General features: G+C 42.8%; 1 protein-coding gene across 3 annotated transcripts in view; it reads left to right on the forward strand.

Annotated features, from left to right (window-relative positions):
- The first annotated feature begins 13,141 nt into the window (after positions 1-13,141).
- The window catches only part of B4GALT6 (beta-1,4-galactosyltransferase 6), a 123,810-nt gene continuing 117,206 nt past the window's right edge, over positions 13,142-19,745 (forward strand). The window contains exon 1 of one of the 3 annotated variants that reach the window (XM_064481527.1): positions 13,142-13,755. In XM_064481527.1, coding sequence (XP_064337597.1) covers positions 13,641-13,755 — 115 coding nt within the window. In that variant the 5' untranslated portion in view covers positions 13,142-13,640. The remainder of the gene's footprint in view (positions 13,756-19,745) is intronic. The other 2 variants (XR_010378662.1, XM_010977255.3) reach the window with 2 other exon arrangements.

The raw sequence follows: 19,745 nt of genomic DNA on the forward strand, positions 1-19,745 counted from the left end.
AAACTCAGTTTCTCCATCTCTAACGTGAAGCCCACAATGGGAGCTACCTCATCGAGCTGTTACGAAGTTTTTCTGTAATGAGGTATAAGAAGTTTAACATTTAGAAAGTAACATTTTCATTTAAGTTATAATTTTCATATTTAGACAGCATCGATTTTGAGAGAAACTGGGGAGAAATAAATGGTGCATGGAAAAAAGTGCACTTTTTTGTTGTTGTTGTTAATAGCAGCCTACACAGAGGAAAGAAAAGGTTCTTTTCATTGGTTTTCTGGGTTAAACTCAGTGGTCATTATCTAAAATACCCCACAAGATAATAACTGTGCTTTGAGCCTGTCAAGATGAAATTGGCTCATTAACACACTTTTCCTTGCTTAGTGGCATCATTAATTTGGAATCTGAAAGGAACCAAAAATAGAAAAAGAAATCAAATGCAGATGGACCTTAACACCGTCACAAGCCCTTAAACACAGGACAACGAATGTAAGTGTGAGCAAACAAAGGAAATTGGGAAGGAAGAAGTGAAAATGATCTTCCTGAAAGATGCTATGAGAGGAAAGAATATGTATCAACAGAGGCACAAAAAACAGTGACAATCACAAACTGTTACAGAAATCCAATGGCAGATAAGAAAAAGACTTTACGTTATAGACTATGTCTGCATCATCAGAAGTGATGGCCAGCAGAATGTGTCAAACTTTTAAGGTTACTGAGTTTTGGAAAATGGTAGGAGTCTAAACTTAAGTGACTGTTATCTTGGGATATTTGGTTATGAAAAAAACGCTTAGGAAACAGACATTTAAGCATGAGATGAATGCAGGGTGGTGGGAACAACCAGTCAGGACTCTGCTCTCAAAGAGTTACCATCACGTTGGAAAGGTACAAGAGAACAGAGGTTAAAATCTGGGAGATGGAGAATGACTGGTGAATTCAGAGAAGCACTGCAAATCTTTCCTTTTTAAAATTGAAATATAGTCAGTTTACAATGTGTCAATTTCTGGTGCATTCATAGTATTTCAGTCACACATATACACACATCTATTCCCTTTCATATTCTTCCTAACCATAGGCTGTAAGATATTGAATATAGTTCCCTGTGCTATACAGTATAAAGTTGTTTATCTATTTTATATTAGTTAGTATCTGCAAATCTTGAACGCCCAATTTATCCCTTTTAAAAGGAATAAACATTTTACTCTATGTGTTAAAAATCTGAGGATAATCAATAAAATAATAGAATGTAGAAAATAGTAAAAGGGGCAAGGCAATAAAATAAAACTTGGTTAATCAAATGCAAAATTTGATAGGAATGAAAGAAGCCAAGGAAATCGCTAATGAATAAAGGTACTCTTTAGTTTGTTCAATTACATTTTTGAATTTTTTTCTGTTGCATTTCTTTTCTTTTGTTCTTCAGCAATACCAAATGTACATATGACGAACTGTGTTGCCTGTCTTCCATGTCTTATTTTTTGTTTTTACTCAGTTTTCTCAAGTGTGTTATCTTGCATCTCTGATTGTGCTTTCAGCAATATCTGCTATTCTTTCATTTCTGCTCTCCATATGGACATGGCTTTTGTGATGGTAATATTCCTGTCTTTCACTTTTGTCCTGAGCTCTTTATGTTACGTCTGCTTCTTTGAACCCTTGTATCTTTCTCTATTTATATTCCAAACGTGCGTGCGTGCGTGTGTGTGTGTGTGTGTGTATAAATTATCACTATTTGAATTAAAAAATCTATATTAACAAGGACCTACTGTATAGCACAGGGATCTATATTTAATTTATTGTAATAACATAAAATGGAAAAGAATCTGAAAAGAAAAAATATATATGTATGTTTATGTATAACTGAATCACTTCGCTGTATAACTGAAACGAACACTGTAAATCAACTACACTTGAATAAAAAATTTTTTAAAAATCTATACTGACCTCATTCATGGTGTAATTTTTCTGGTATGTGGCTGTTATCAACTTTTCTCGTGCCATCTTCTTTTTCCTCCTGTGTTTCTTGTGTTTCATGCTGGCCTCTTCCTGATTTTTCCTCCTTGGAATGGAGTTACTCCCAGTCTAGTGGGGTTCGGGCGGGGAGGGGGGTTCCCTGAGGAGGAACAGCACAGGGACGTCCCCTAAGAAAGCTTACGGGCACTTTGCCCTGTGTCATGCACTAATCCAGGCTGGGAGACACTGCACTGCTTCTTCATGAATCTCCAAATAATCTTAAGTTCCCAGTACGCTTACTTTTGACTTAGCCTTCACCACTCTTCAGCTTATAAAAATGGGCAGCTCGGGGCTGTAAGTCATCCAGGGTTTTATCTCCACAGGCCACATGGATAGCCTGCTCCTTGGAGAGGTGTGTCTGTGCCTGGCTGCTTGAATGCGTCCCCTGCCACGCTGTGACAAGGGGCCGGACAGGCTCTCCAGGCAGCCTGGACGCGGCCTGTCCTTCCCTCCCCTGGGCTCCCCCGCCCCAGAGAATGCGGCGCTCTGACACCCCTGTCCCAGGCGTGCTGAGCACGAACCTCTTGTCGGGACTCCCTGACCCGAAGGCTGTCTTCCCAGGCTTTCTTCATGCGGGCTAGTTCAGAATTTGAAGTGTTTTCCAGCGTCACTGAAGACTTTTCTTGTCCTCCTTGTTATTTTTGGTTGATTCCAGGCAGGAGAGGTGGCAGAGTGTTTCCATTTTATTGGTTTACACTGGAAAAGACTTTCTGCCAGCCTGGCCTTTAATAACAAGTTTTCTTCCTACTCCATGTACAATACTTTTGTTGTTTCAGCCTCTTTTCTCGGTGGCAGTGGAGAAGGTTTTACCAGATGTATTTTTCTTAAAGAAAGGAAAAAAAAAAGTCACCCCCACCTCATTTTAATGAGACTTAAATTTCATAGTATCAATTTTCCCTCTCCACTGCATAGCATGGTTCTTAAGAATTGCCACACGTGATAAAGCCTTCTAGGAGATTTTACTGTTATTTTTACAAGCAGCGGTCAGGAATTCAATCAAGAAGGTTTAACATTAAATGTCTATTTATTAATTGCTATGTAACTCATATTGGTAAAATAATTCTACCATTAACAATTTAAAGATATATGGGGTCTGGGGATGCCAGACTGGTTTGTAAGATGCGGAGGGGTCCAATTTATCTTGGTTGTTCCGTACTATCAGTTTCATAGTTTTGCATATTATTTTGGTAATGTGAGATTTGGAGTCAAGCAAATACATGGAGATTTTTTTTCATTGAAATAACTTATTCTAAGAAAACTTGTATCAGGATCGGAAACTAAATCAGCTATAACTCAGTAATAATGCCAGCTGTTGTGACCAAAAACCCTACAGATGCTTCTCATTTAACTAGAGAAGATCTTACAGCAAAGGATTCTAACTGGAGTCAGCTCAGGTCCTCTCCTTGGTACCTTGGCTCTGTCAACCCATTGGAGAGTGTGGGGAGACTGCTCATTCTCTGTCTAGTATTCTATCACCCTGAAGAGGCTGGTGTGTTTACAGATGTCCGGTCTTGCTGGGGACATACCTGTCTCCTGGGCAAGCAAAGGGGTGTTACGTTCAGTGCAAGGAATAAATCTTCCTAACACCTAGCTACGATGGCAACGTCTTGCTTACAAGCGCTGACCTTCTCCATCTGAGATGCTTTAGCAGACTAGTTGGGAAATGCTTCCTGTTTACACTTCCTGAAGGAAAGACTTCATTTCCTTAATTAATCGTCTTTCTCACCTTGACAATAACCATATTTTCCATGCCTTGTCAGATGAAGAATACTAGAAACATAAATGGTAGTGATTACAAACGGTGCTACAGCCAGGGAGCTGTCTCTTGCCTTGGAAGCATACTTACTCCCAGGTGTCCTGTCTTATTTTTGGATGACTGTCACTCTTTAGCTTGGTCATTCTTTAACATTCATGGTGTCACATCCAGGGAAAAAGCCACCTCTTTATAATATTGGATTTTCCATCCTTTCCATGTTCAGGCTTTCTTTTTGATCTCCATTTTTGGGGAAGCAAATTTAGTTGAATAAAATATCTGATTCTCAAAATGAGTTAATCTTGTTTTTAAATTGGCCCTTATTTCAAAAGCTTTGCTTTCTTAAAATTGTTTTTTAAGAGCAGTTTCAGGTTCGCAGACAAATTGAGAAGAAGGTACAGAGATTTCCCCATGTACTCCCAGTCCCCACACATTCACAGCCTCCCCATCATCAACATCCCCCACCAGAGTGGTACACTTGTCACCACTGATGAACCCACATTGACACGTCATTATCACCCAAAGCCCATAGTGTATATTAGGGTTCACTCTTGGTGTGGTATATAGTCTGTCGGTATGGATGAATGTATAATGACATGTGTCCAACACTACAGTATCTTGGTTATTTTCACTGCCCTAAAAATCCTCTGTGCTCTGCGTATTCATTCCTTTGCCCCGCCCTACCCCTGGCGACCACTGGTCCTTTTACTGTCTTCAGTTTTGGAGACATATGGTATGCAGTCTTTTCAGATTGACTTTTTTTCACTTAGTGATATGCATTTAAGGTTCCTCCATGTCTTTTCATGGTTTGGTAGCTCGTTTCTTTTTAGCCCGGAATAATATTCCACTGTCTGGATGTACCACAGTTTACTTATCCATTCACCTACTGAGGACACCTTGGTTGCTTCCAAGTTTTGGCAATTGTAAATAAAGCTGCTGTAAACAGCCGTGTGCTGGGTTTTGTGTTGACATAAGTTTTCAACTTCTTTGGGTAAATACCAAGGGTGATTGCTGTATCATATGGAGAGTGTGTTTAGTTTTGTAAGAAACTGCCTGACTGTTTTTAAATTCCCTGTCTGGGAATTTAAATTCCAGCATCCCTGCCATGTCTGGTTCTGATGCCTGCTCTGTCTCTTCAAATTGTGTTTTCTTGCCTTTTAATATACCTTGTAATTTCTTCTTGCTGGACATGCGGCCATGATGTACTGCGTAAAAGAAACTGCTGCAGATAGGTCTGTAGTAATGTGGTGGTAAGGTGCTGGGGGAGGGGAAGTGTTCCTATGATCAGGTCTCAATTCATTTAGTGAGTCTGTGCCTCTGGACTGTGAACATCACGAGTGTTTCTCAGCATTCTTCCTCCTCCTTCGGTGGGACCAGATGATGAGAGCCTCGCTTCCCCAGGTCAGTTAGGCTCTGATAATGCCCCAACAGGCTACACTCTGGTTCACTAGTCTCTTCTGAGGGCAAGGCTTGTTAAGGACGACGGAGTGCTCTCCTAGAATCATAAGGAGATTTTTCTTTGATATTTATTATGAGAACATGGTTGAACTCCTGGAGATAAAATTCACAAAAGTGTGGGGTCCTCCATGACTGCATCCCCTGAAGTTTCCAACTCTCAGACTTTTTCATACTGAGCCTCCAGCGATTTGTGGGTTAGGGTTCAGGTCTTCCTGCTCCAGCACTGATTCCCTTGGTGGTTTCTGCTCATCAGTGTCTGCTCTGGTAAGCCATGACTCCCGGTGTTTGCCTGTCTGTTTCTCTAAACTCGGGGACAGCAGCTTGTCTGTGTCCTGACCTCTCTTAAGGATCCAGGAAGAGTTGTTGATTTTTTTCAGTCTGTTCAGCACTTTACTTGCCGTTAGGACAGAGTGGTGACTTCTAAGCCCCTTACGTGCAGAACTGGAAACCAGACGTCCTGTCTCCAGTTTTTTAAATTGTTGTTTTTCTTTCATATTGGTTTTGTGCATTTCCTTTTCAGTTTATCCGTAGGTATTATTTACATATAGTTGCTGCTATACTTGAGATCTTTTTGTTGTTGTTATTATGTAATCTCACAGTTTAATGTTAGTGTGGCATAACTTGATCAGATTTTATCAATTTTGTAATATAATCAGGTACATTATATCTCCGTTTGCTACTTGTCTTTATGATATCTTAAAAGGTAGCGCAGGCTACATGTGTAACAATGAATTTATACATTACATAGTAGATGGTATTACCCTGTTAACAGGGTCTCTCTCTATGCTCTGAGCGCCATCACAAGTCTGACCCTTGAGGTACTAGTGGACCACATAGCCACCAAACATAATCAGTGAGCCATGTCCCAGCCATCCTGAGATGAGTCATTCTAGAATGTGTGTTGTTTTCTCTGCTCTAGCTTCTCCTGGGATTTATTTTGAGTTCCGGTAAATAATTCTGACACGAATTGACTTTGAAAAGTTACAGGACCACAGCACTCCACCTACCACAAAGGGAAAGGCTAAAGGACCAGGCACTAGGTTAGAATACATGTTTTCTGGCAATTGGTGATGTTTTCAGGGAAATGCTTGAGGAAGCAGAGGATAAAGAAAATAGGAGATTGGCAGAGGTCTTTTGACATTTTGAAGGGCATCCTAAACATTGTTAAAAGCTGAGAGAATAGGGCAATTGCTCAAGTACAATTTTAAAATACTTCTCCACAGGAAGGAACTATAGGACCCCATATAATTCAGTCCAGTTAGAGCTCTGGTTTCTAGGACTGTACCCCAATGTTGAACTGAGTAAGTGTGCATATATATTTCTGTGTGGTTCTTTATTAATCTCTCCTATTAGATCTAATGTGCATTCCAATTAATGCTCTTTATATAAATAACAATAACTTTTTATCACTTTCTTTCCACTATTTTTACCTAATTGTATTATCCAAGTGCATTGGCTAAGTTTTGCCAGTCCGTATCTTTTTCATGATTTGAATGAGGGTGCTTCTACACTAATCATGCTGAAGCAATTTGCCTGAGATAGCTCTTTACAAAATAAGAACATATCCTCTTATCCCTATTTTATGAAGAGTTGTAACATCAGAAATTGTTTAATTGTATCCAATGCTTTTGCAGCTTCTACAGAAGATACTGTATGACAATAAATTTATGAAAAATTGCTCAGTCCCACTAACCCTCAGGAAAGTGCAAATTAAAACCAAAATGAGACACCATTATATTCTACTGAAATGTTAATATTAATAGGGTTGACTATACTAAGTGTTGGTGAAACTATAAGGAACCTGAACTCTCAGATGCTGCTGATGACAGTGTCATTTTGGTGTGATCATTTTGGGAAATTGTCTGTCATTATCTCTGAAATCTGAGCATGTACAGATCATCAGATCTAGAATTTTGACTATGAGGTATAGAACCAACAGAAATACATACATATTGTGCAAATGTTTATACTAGTTTTATTTGTGATTAAGTCAAATTGAAAAGCAATGTCCATTGAGAAACAATAGGATAAGTAAATAAACTGTGGTGTATTTATATATTTTTCTACTTAAAAAGAAGATACTGCCTCTTTGTCATTGACCTAATACGTTGGGTTATGTTAATAATTTGCCTAATGTTTCCGGTCCTTGCATGTCTGGGGCATTCCTTATTGATAGTGGTCAACTGGTATTATTCATACTTTTCAGGGTAAAATGATTTTTGCTTCTTTCATTCTTTTGGTTATCTGATGTATCTAAAGTTCTGTTTTTGTTTTTGTTTTTTTTTTTAAAACATGTCTTGTTACAGTAACTTCCATCCCACCTGTGACTATGAACTTGTGGCTTTTAGCACAAGTCAGGATCTCAGTATTCCATAGCTGCTCTTTTTTTGGGGGGGGGGGCGCGATTAAGTTTATTTTTATTTATTTAATGGAGGTACTGAGGATGGAACCCAGGACCTCGTGCATGTTAAGCATGTGCTCCTCCACTGAGCTACATGGTCCCTTCCAGGATCTCAGTATTCTAGAATTACCTTTTCAGACACAGAAACACTGAAATCCTTTATCGTATTTACCTGAAACCTATTTCTCATTTTGACATTTACCCATTTAAGCGCCAAAACCAGTATTTTTCCCAGAGTGATTTAATCACAGACCGAGGACATTCTGAGACTTAAAATGTTAAATATGATAATAAATGGCCTACCAATATCCTTCATTAAAAGCTATTGTGTATCATAATTGCATTTCTTAAAATGCTTTTGTCTGCCACAGCTAGAAGATTCTTGATATAATAAAAGAACACTTTCAGAATATACACCTGTCATCTATGTATTTTACCCTCTACTTCTGTGAGTCATTCACCTATGAAGATGGCTCGTTTGATAACATGCTCTGGGTAAGAGAAACTGAACTAACTCGTACTTGTTGTTACACTAAACCTGAAGGAATATACGTAATAGTGTAAAAGTTAAGACTGCGTTCATTCATTCATTCAATAATTATTTACTACCCTGCTTTTGTACCAGGTTTGGGAAACTACTTTGTATATTATCCAAATGGAATTGTGTTCAGGAAATGACTTCTTAAAAAAATCAAACGAATGAGGGTAGGCTATTTGGACTATGACCAACAGATTCTTTTCACTACGTCAAGCACTAGGAATTGTTTCTTCCTTCTTTTTATTAAGGATGTGTGTATTAATCAGAAAGGTTGTCCTCAGGTTACCCAGGACTAACTGCTGTTTAGAATTCAAGGCTGCTCTGGGAATGTGGATGTTTATTTTGTCTGTTCAGTGGCCAAGTTCACGGGCCTTCTCTGTAGGGCTGAGATGCCCGGCTGCTGTGCACAACACCCGAGGTGCCCTGCGCGTCTGGGTCACACATGTGCCGAGCCTTAGTTTCCCTCAGCCTTCAGGCAGGCTGCCTGGGCAGAGGAAGCAAGCAGGCCAAGAGGCAGCCTCCACGTGTACCCTGGGGGTGGCTTCAAGAGCATTCCTTCCACGCAAGACACAGGGCACTGCCTGGGATGTGACTCATTACTCTTTCAGTCTCCCATCTCTGCTTCTTATTGTCTGTCCCCCTGCCCTTGAACCTCATCGTTTTCTGAACAGATTCTCATTCCAGCATCACTGGGCAGGCTTCTTTTTCCAGGCAGCCTAGGGAGCAAGTCAGTGGCTAGTGCCTGGCAGCTCCCTTTAAGGCAAAAACAGCAATCTGTTGAATAAACCTAGCATTATGCTGAGAAAAAAAGAATAGATAAAGCAAACACAATCTATCAATTTTCTCATTTTGACTTATCAACTGATTACAAGCAAGAACCAGACAGTTGGGCCTTAACTTTACTTTCCATGTAGTACCAGTCATGTACTGATACAGATGTCTGAGACAAAATTGGTAGAGAAAGTCTGAAAAATGGATTGTATATGTTTATTGCTAGAAATATTTAAAATAAAACATTTGCCCACGTAAGCAAAGGAATCCATGTGAAAATGGCAGCCAGTGTGGTTTGTGGAAAGGGCACTGAATGAGGCTGACAACATCTTGGCTCTTTTCTGAGCTCTGTTACCTGTCAGCGTGTGACCTGAGGTCAGACAGTGTGCCTCCCTGAGGCATAATAATATAGTAGACATAATGATAGTCGCCATATCTACCCCAAAGGGATGTTACAAAAATGATAGGAAAGTGGTTTGAATACTTGAAATGCTGTAGGGCATCCTTATGATGTGAAAGAATGAGCTTGGATTCGAGATGAAGGGATTAAGGCAATTTGAGATGAGTATGAAATTTGGGTCAACTGCTGAATTAGGTAAGGATTGTTGCCACTACAGTGGTTTCTTCTTAAAATTTAACTATAATACAGTGTTATCAAGTTCTCCACTATTTCATATATATTTATACAAGATTATTAAAACCTGGCTCTAAGGTGATTATGTTTGCTCTCAAATATATTTATAAGATTTCTTTAACATAACCTACATAAGAGATAGGGACTAATTTTTTTTTCTCAGCAGAACTCTATCATGAAAATCAGTGGGAAAATGGGCTTTATTTAAGGGAAGTTTCTGTACAATAACAATATTTTAGAATAAATATTCCATTTTTTGAATCATGCCAATGTCCAACTCTTATACAATCTACATTCCAATTATGTAAGTAAAAAAAGAAATTCAACTGTCTAAGCACAATTTATCAACCTACCAATTTTCTTTAACTGAATCTCAAGTGCTGAGACCACGTATTTAAATATATAAAATTACTATGTTTAATCAGTGATTGTAACATGGAAGTCTGAGCCCTAAGCAATCACAAAAGTGAGATTCTACATGCTTTTCTCATTCTCTTTTCACCCCAATTCACAGGAAAAAAAAAACTGCATTGATTTTTATTCTACCAAGGTTATGAACAAATCCAAAACACTTCATAGACGTTGTTTACCCTCAGCACAGTCCAAGTAAAATGTCACCCATCTCCTTAAAGAAGTACATTTTTCTTTTTTTGTGGTAATTACCACCTCAGTAGTATATTTCTGATTAATATAAATAGAAAACCTAGTGGACAGAAAATAATAAACAGAATACTTGGTGGTACTATATGTAGAACAAAGCAGTTAAGAGAAATTGTGTCTTGCTATTTTAAGTCATGTCTTACAATTTTAAGTTTAAAGTCTCTTCGATATCATAAAATTAAACTCAGTAGGTTTCTACATGGTCACTCTGTTGGGGGCCTTACCTGGCTCCTGAGGAAGTATCGGTTGATAATCTGGGCTTGAAAAGATTTGGCTCTGAGTATTTCACTGATCTTTGCTTTACAAATGAGCTGAGACCCTGAAGCATCCTTCAGACACTAGAGATTGAGACTTCATGGCTGACTCGTTAGGAAATTTGGTTTTTAAACAGGAAGAGACCAGCATCACGTTACTGTTGGCAGAGAGTGATCTAAAGGAAAGATTTTAAAGAAGACATTTAACAAATATTCAAATAGTGCGTACTAGGTACCAGGTTCTCCTGAGCTTTTTAGAGGCATTAACTCGCTTAATTTAGTCCTTACAACAACTCTACTAGGTACTATGTTTATCTTCTTTTGCTGATGAGGAAATGGAGACACAAGGAACTCTGAGTAATCTTGGTGGTCACTTGACAAGAGAGTGCCTGGGATTCAACTGCAGGCTGCCTGGCTGCCTCTCTGTGTGGCTGGCAATCAACAATACTAATGGGCGCACTGACTGAACTAGTTCTCTGGTACTTAACTCCAGGGGAAAACTAATCAGTTTAAATAAGAACCATGGTGAACTTGGGGAGCGATACCAATGGTGGTCAACTGTGCCAGCCAGGCACATCTATACACAGACTTCAGGTTTCCTAAAATAAGAATAATCATTGGTTTCTAAGATGCTAATACTTTACACTTAGTTTTGTAGAAAACTTTCCTTTTAAAAAGCCAACCCTTCTGAGAAGCACTGTCCATGGCTAAGCCAGCACAGTAGTATTAGCACTGTAAACACCCAGTAGTACTGGTGCAAACAGAGATAAAAGTCAGCAGGGTCAGAGAGGGAACTACTATAACTTTGCTTTCTCACCATTCATGGGTTTCTTTTGCTTGCATAGGTATTTTTTTTCTAAAGTGAGTTTTATCTTTCACTTAATATGTTGCTCCATTTTTGTATTTCAGATTCCCCTTAAGCATCCGAAAGTGTGATAAAATAGTGTCATTTCCTTTTACATTAAATATCAAATTAGCCAGAGAAGTTGAGTAACTTGTAAGTATCCCAAAAAACAAAATACTAAGAAATGAAGTTGAACCTGATGATTCCATCCACACAACTGTCTAATGGGATATTAAGGGACCCTCTTAGGTGCCAGACATCATGTTTCGCATTTTACATTTATCCCGTTTAATCCCACAGCCTTACAAGGCGGTATCACACCCACCATTTGAAGGCTGAGAAGAGAGGTACTAGCTTGGCATGAGTTCCAGTTAATGAAAGGCCTTAGTGGAATTATAAACTCGGTCAGGCTCCACATAGCATAGCAGTATCTCAGAGACGATTCTAGGCATGGGTTATCTTGTTGAGAAGACACCAAATTTGCTGGCAATCAATCGGTGGTTCAATACCACTGCATCTGGAAATACTGAGCAAATAATGGCAGGGAGCATCCAGCCACTTCCTACACGATTAGTTGCAAAAGAAACACCTGAAAACAGGCGCTGGAAAAATGTGACATAGCTAAGGACTAGCTAGAAAGTAAATGCAGCTTTTGAACTAAGGGTAGATAGACCACGACCTAGGAGTTGCATTACAACAATCTGTCTACTGAAGGTGGTTGGTGCTGCAGCGCTCAAGGGCCTAAAGGCTGCGCATAAGTCTTTTCTGCCCTGCCTGAACCAATACAGCTAAAGTAGGACTACCCAGTGCTCACCTTCAGATGGGAAGGCAAGTCCTATTACGAGGGGTACGCATCGAGCCGTACCACATCCTGACAGTACGTTTCTATAGGAAGTGCGGGATGGGAGGTTTCGTTAATCCAGGACCGGAAAACACCATGTTCGTGTATTTTGGGGATAAAAGCACACCATTCATATCCTCCTCGAGATTCCTTTTTCCCTCCAGGCACAGCATCTTTCATTACCAAGTCCCAGGAAGGAACACATCCGAGCCTCAAGATCAGTATTTCAGTCCCCGGCAGCGCGGCGAGCGCTGGGGTCCCCAAGCCGGCGTGGGCGACGGTGACGCAGGAGGCGGCAGGGGCGCGGGTCCCCGCGCGCGCGGGTGGGGGCAGGTTATTCCGCGCAGTGCGGCGCGGGCCAATCAGGAGGCGCGGTGTTTCGGGGGAGGGGCGGGGGCCTCCTGGTTTCCTCGGGGCCGGCGCAGCGCCGCCTGCAGTTCCGAGCAAGCGCGCGGAGCCCCCGGGGGTCTCTGGACGCGCTCGCCGGCCCGGGTGTTCCTCCGCCACTACCCGGCCCTTGAACGTCCGCCCCTTCTGCGACCCAGCCGCGTCTCCGACGGCGCCCGGCCTCCTCCTCTTCGGGTTCCTCGGCTCTACCCGCAGCGCGAGCCGTCCGGCGGTTCTTCTCCTGCAGTCCGGGGGCCGTGCGGGGGCGGCGCCGGCGGGGGCGCCTCACCCCGGGCCGGCGGCTGTAATGCTGCTGTGGTTGCCGCCCTTGCGGCCGGGCGGGCAGCTGGCGGTGGCCGGAGCCGGAGCACGCTCGCTGCTGGCCGGGACGCCGCCCTCGCCTGCGCTCGGCTCCCGCGGCCGCCGCGGGACGCCGGGGCCCGGAGCGGCATGAGGAGGAGGCTGCGCGCCCGCGAGCGCCCAGCTCCTCGGCCCCCAGGGCCTCCGCGGGCCCCCGCGCGTCGCGCGCGCCGGCTGCGGCCCCGGCGCCCACGCTAGCCCCGCGCAGGCACGAGACGCCGCGGCCCCGAGGAGGCGGCGGCGGCGGCGACGCAGGCCTGCGGAGCGTGGGGGGCCGGGACCCTGAGCGCGGGGGCTTCGCGACCTGGACCCCGGCGGGCGCAGGCAGCCGGAGCCGCGGGGCAGCCCGGCGTGCTGCAGTCGGCGGGTCCTCTCCGCAGGGGCGCCGCGGCGAGCAGCCCGCGCATCTCCCCACCTGCAGCCCCTCCTCCCGCCGCTGCCGGGCGATAAACGCGCGTCCTCGCCTTTCCACGGCCTCTTCGGGTCCTTTGGTCCCCGGCCCCCACGCCCCGCGTCCTCTCTTCCCCTTCCCCTCCCCCGGCTCTCCGCCTTCCCATTCATTCCGTCCGCTCCCTCCTCTCTCCTTGCCTCTCTGGCCCTCTCCCCCAGAGCCTCCCCGCGCGGACCCCGCTGCGGTCTCGGGGTTTTTTTTTTAGCACATTCATGGAAGTGTAGGGCCTGGACGGTGTCCCCAAGTCCGGCCTGAGAGCGCAGCCCGAGCTGCTGGCCGGGAAAAGGAAGATGTCTGTGCTCCGGCGGATGATGCGGGTCTCCAATCGCTCCCTCCTCGCCTTCATCTTCTTCTTCTCCCTCTCCTCGTCTTGCCTCTACTTCATCTATGTGGCTCCGGGCATCGGTAAGCACCGAGACACACCCTCACTTCCCACGGTCACAGTGCAGGAAACGCAGCATGTTACTTACTGGGATTTGGAAGCTGTTATAAACGGGTCTGGCAGAAAGCGTTTTATTTGAAATGTGATTTCAGACCTGTCACAAAAACTGCTTCTGGGCATGGCTTTGGTATGTGAGTTTTGTTAATTCACGTTTAAAAATAACTTAAAGACTGCATTAAATGGACAGAGCAAAATTAGGTGTGTTGGCCCAGGATGCCCTGGTCACTTTCTTGGGTATTCATGACAACTTTATCCATTTAATATTAAGCCTAAACTTAGTGCTTAAGCTTAATGTTAGTGCTTTACCGTAATTTTATTCCAACACCCTCAGCTGTAACACTGGTTGTAAAAATACGTTGGAGAAACCAACAGCAGAGAATGTGATTGAGCTCAAGAATGTACTATTCTGGTGTTCTAGGTCACTTTTTAGAATGGGGTCAATGAACATTTGTGCCACACTTCAGGAATTTTTAGGCAATGAGTTGTCTGGTAAAAACAAAGCCCCATTATTTAGTCTGCTTGAGTCTGCCTTTCAAGGGTAGGTAGCCTCTGCTACCTGTTAGGAGGACTTCTGAGATAAAAAGAATGATTAAAATAATAATTATGCGAGATAGTTTGCAGTTTGAAATTTCAACCTATTTACCATTTTTTGGTTTTTGGTCCAAAATACACTTTTGTATAATCTACGTGAGTTGCCCTCTTTATTAGATATTCTCCTTCCTGAGCCCCTTTAGGTTGAAAAGGTGCTAGTGTGGCATTCTTACGACTGAAAAATCAGGCCTTCGTATTGATATTAAAACGTATTGTATTTCCAGAACTTTTCTGAGTTCTTCCTGGTTATTATGTTTTTAATGTTAATTAGTAACGTTGTGCATCCCCTGTCATTTTTTTTTAGACACCAGTAGTCTTTTGAGCCAGTACCGTTTCTCCCCTGAGTTAGCTAAAAATGTATGGCCCCTTACAGAGTGAAAGCACCTGCAGAGTTTTGAGACGAAATTATCACCAGGGCATCGTCTTGCATCATAGTCAGTTATTGGAATGAATTGCAGGGAGAAAGGAAGAAGCAAAGCTCCTGAAACCTCATCAAGACTGTTTATTTCTTAAAAGTTACTATGTGACTTTTTCTTAATTTAAGTTTTCAGGCTCAAGTAAGATGTATAAGCCCAGAATGATGCTTGAGAAGACATAAATTGTTGAAACCTTGTTGTATCCCCAAACAGAAGTTTGAGGTCAAAGTTTGAAGAAAAATATGAGTATTTTAACATATTTTCTTTTAATGCAGTTTTTTTTTCTTTAGGCTAAACCAGACACCTCTTGAAGCCTGTACTAGAAGTGGTAGTGATAGCTCAGTGGATTTGAGAGTAGTTAGCCAAAATATTCAGCAGGCTTTTCTTAACATCCTCAGCCATTTTGGAAGGCTTATCAATCAACTCTTCATCCTGCAGCAGTTTTTACTTTCTCATGTAGCTATTTAAAGGTTGGACGTCTTTGGCGGGGGGATGTTATTTTATCAGACATTTTTAACTTTTGAGAGATTTTGGAGAAAAAGTGTTTTTTTGCACTTAAAAACACAATTTTCTTACTTTCTTGGTATTTTGAGTAACATGTTAAAATTTTCATACTCAAAAAGCTAAACAAAGGAATTCAGAATTCCAGGTTTCACTTGGCATTCATCCATTTTTGTTACTGCATTAATATATTATCGATAGATTCTTAAAATTCAATAGATATGAAATACTAATGCATTTTTTTACTCGTATACTTAATGTTTGCTATAGAACAATCACTGAAATATAAAAACTTTGGCAATTGTCTTACCGGCAGTTAGGTAGACACGGTTTAAACTACTCTTCTTTGGTGGGTCTTTTAATTTATAACTTTAAAATATTGGTTAAAACCAGTAAGAAGAATGAAAACCTAAGACTTATAAAGTGTTATCAATTTGTTAAATTGAATCTATTTCTCAAACCAGTATTATGTAGCAGCAAAAAAAAAAAAAAGCCGCCTTATTTATTTTTTAATTACTGAGAAGCAGTTTCCCAAAATTCATGTTTTTGCCTGAAAGCTCACGTTTTATCACCGGTAACAACACAAGCTGTCAGTTTCTCTTGACGTGTCAGGCTCACTTTGCTCATTTTGAGGAAAATGTAGGTCAAACACAGAAGTCTAAATAACCATAGTTTGTCAGTTACACCTTTAAGGAAGAATGATGTTCCATGAAAAATGTGGCTAGTTCAGCTCCCGGTGCAATGCTCTTTTGCACAGTTTGATTTTCAGAAAGACAGCTGTGGTCCTTTGGTATGCTGCAGAATGCCTTGTGCATACTTCCCCTTTCATCACGGGTATCTTATTAGTGGGACATACCCCAAACTAGCTAGGTTCTTAGAACTACTTTACACTAGATGTATATAGAATCTTTTTGAAATAATTAATATTTTAACCTGAATTACATCTTGGGGCAGAATTTTCTTATGACCGAAATATATACTGCATTAGAGAGCATTTTAAAGTTGATCTTAAGTGTTTCCTATCTCTTGCGTTAAGAAACCCGTATTAATCCTCTCCACGTCAACCTGTTCAGTAGACATCGATTGTATTTTCCTACTTTTTCTGTCTAGGGACCTGTATTTGTCGTGCACCTTCCCCAGGCAAGTCAGCACTTGTATCATTTTAGTTAACTTCTTAGTCTCCTTCACCAGTGTTCCTCGCTCCCTTCTGAGCACACGGTTGTAGACAGTGTAATGTTTAGTTTCCCATGTTTTTCATTTGACTCAGCAATTTTTTGACTATTTGGGTCTTAATCTGTGATGAATTTCATCAAACTCAAAGCTCATTACTTTAAGAATAATTTGAAGCATTTTCCTTGAACTTTTTAATTCATGCAAGAAATACAGGGATAGTCTTTATATTATGAGCTTTAGTACCAGGGTAACGGGTCTGCAGACCACCCCCGACCCTGGAAATCCAGGGACAGATTGCCCTAGCCCACCCAGTAGAGGCTGGTGCCATGAATTTTTTTTCTCATTCTCTATCTACCTTTGTGCATGATTTCAAAAAGATGAGTTCAAGTTTCCCCGCAAGGTCTTGCCTTGGCCAAATGGAAACTGGAATTCCACTTAGTGTGAAACCCTTTTCAGTATAACTTCCAACACAACACAGTCATTTTCATGCTGTGGTATAGCAGGAGTAGAACTGACTCATAGATTCATTCAGCAAACACGAATAGAGCACCTCCGATGGACTAGATGTTGTTTGAGGAAGGTGGAGGACAGACACAGTTCCTTCCCTCGTACAGCACAGTGAGCCCCATGGAAGGGCTGGAACAAGTCCTTGGAAAGCAGGCAGTGGGGAGTGAGGGCTGGTTAAGGATTTCCAGAGGAGGTGGTGGATAGGACTGGTCTGGACTGAGCAAAAGGATTTGCATCAGAGGGAACAGCATGTGCGAAGATAGGTTCCAGAAAGTAGGGCTGTTTCCACCTGGCCTCCCCTTAGGGCGTGGGGTGGTCGATGGGCCGGATTGGGAGAAGTCCCAGGTCTCCCCTGCACAGCTGATGCTCTGACGCTTGAGGTCCCTAGGATTCCTGGCAGAGGGAAACTGGCCTTGGTTCCCACAGCTTTACTAAAGCTGTCTGTGATTCAGAAAGAAGTTGATGTGCCTTTAATCACTGTGGGGAAGATTGCACAACTCTCTGGGGAGTGGGGATTTCACTGACCACTTGACTTACCTATGGTCCTGATGACCTTTGCTAGACTTGCTGACGGGCTGTTCTATTCCTTGAGCAGAGGTGGAATCTCGTTAGGCCACTTTGGTGTGAATTCCTATAGGCCCTTTGAGGGATTACCTGGCCATGTGCTTTGCTTTTCGGGTCTGGAGGGGGGTGGCGGCCTGCTGGGATGGGTGGTCAGAGCCTAGGCTGCACGTGTTAGTGTGTGTGTGTGTGGTGGGAGAGGGTGGCTTACTTAGGCCCTTGCTCAGAGCCCCCTTGGCTGGGTTCCTCTCCGTTGGCTCAGAAAGTAGCGAGCTGCCCTGCAGCTTTCTTATCACAGCCCTTTCGCCTCGTGGCTGGGTGAGCCTGATTGTGTTCATTTTGAACTTTTACAGTTTGCTTTGTGTTTCAAAGATCCTTTTCCTTTTTTTTTTTTTCTCCCCTCACCAAGTTCTCTGGTCTGCAGGGCTCATTTCGGGGATACTTTTGGTTCTGGTCATGGTGTTGGTCATTTCTTTTTTTCTGGGCTTCTTTACTGATCACGCTTTGCATGCTAATATTTTTGTCCTGTGAGTAGCAGGAAACATCACAAGTTCTGAAAAGGGGGATGATGTAATCCTCTGTCTGAGAGCAGTTTTTCTAGCACAAAGTATGGGTTACAGAGGGCAGAGCCAACAGCAGGGAGACCAGGTGGGAAGTTATTTCGGTAGCTCAGACGATAGGTTAGAAGCTGATCAAGGTCATGGTTGGATCAGGGCAGAGTTGAGAGAATGTGAATAGTGGAATTTGAAGGAGAGGGAGAAGCTTTAAGATGATGTTCACATTCTAGCTTAAACAACCAGGCTGCAAGTCAGAGGAAATATAGAAAGCCACATGCCTTGAAGGGGGATTTTGGTTTTAGAGAAGTTGAGTTGGGTTGCTTGTAGGATAATGAGGAAGAACTTGGCAGCAGGTAGGCAGATGGAAATAAGGGCTGAGAGCCCAGGAGAAATACTAACAGGAGAGAGATTTGGGTGTCTTCAGCGTATAGTGAATGATAATTTACCCATTTCTCCCCTGACACACCTGAGTTAATAAAACTAGCTCGCACAAGCAGAAGTGGCTCACTAAGTTGGTTGCTTTCAAGCGTGGAGTGATGGGGGTTAAACTGGAATACGAAGGAGACCCAAGTGTGATTTGAGAAGTTTCCCATGAGGCTCTGTTACCGTTTTCACTCCCCAGCCCCAAAGGGGAGGCGGTGTGGTTGACACGGTGGAAAGTTTAGATGGTCACCCGAGGAGGGCTTGCGGAGGCTGAAGGGAACGTAGCTGTGAATGAAGTCCAGCCGCGTAGGCAAGAGGGGAAACAGGAAGAGGAAAACGGAGGGAGATCATGAAAGTGAAGAGAGGCCTTTGCAAAAATAGATAAGTAAGTAAAAGTGATTAGCAGGGCAAGGTTGCAGTGGGATAAAGTTCAGTGGGGTAAAGTCTGGAAGGAGACTCGTCGATTGGGTAAGTAGGAGCTTTCTGACCACTACCGCAAGGCTGTTTTTGTGGCATCGTGTGGTAACGTGAGGCATCAGCCAGATTGCCTTCGGGTGGAGGTCAAGGGAAGGTGGCTGATTTGGTGGAAAGTAGGACTGAAGGATCTTTATAAGATGGTAAGACCGAGCTTCTGCAGATGCTTAGGGAGTGAGGACACGGTCTGAAGACTTGAGAAAGGGAACAAATTACGTCACGTGATCTAGGAAGACTCAATTCATTTTCTTACACACGTTTGTCTGTGGTTCAGCACCGAACAGGATCCACGTGGTCCCTGTCTTCATAGAGCTCAGAGCCAGTGGGAAATCCGCACAGTGGAGCAGCAAAGTTGTTGAAGAGAGTGTGGAATGCAGTTTGCCCTGGGGGCGCCGGGTGGGGAGGTGGGGGGCACTGAGCTAGCTTAGGCGTTAGGGAGAAGAGGAAGATTAAGCTGAGGCCAGAAGTTTAAGTTAGGTTATTAGAAGATGGGCCTGGGGAAAAATACCTCAGGCAGGAATGGAATATTTGAAGGCTAAGAGGTGAAAGAGAAATGGAAAGTTAAAAAAAAAAAAAGGTAGGGGGCTAAAACATGGAAATCAGAGGGAAGTGTGGGCCAAAACACGAGAGATAAATACAGGTCCAGTCATAGAGACCCTTCTGAGCTGGGTTGGAGAACATGGACTTTAGCCTGAGGACAATGGCAAACCATTAAGCTTAAATTTGAAGTAGGAAGGTGGCTTGATCAGA

This window comes from Camelus dromedarius, chromosome 32 (genome assembly GCF_036321535.1).
Source record: "Camelus dromedarius isolate mCamDro1 chromosome 32, mCamDro1.pat, whole genome shotgun sequence".
Lineage (NCBI taxonomy): Eukaryota > Metazoa > Chordata > Mammalia > Artiodactyla > Camelidae > Camelus > Camelus dromedarius.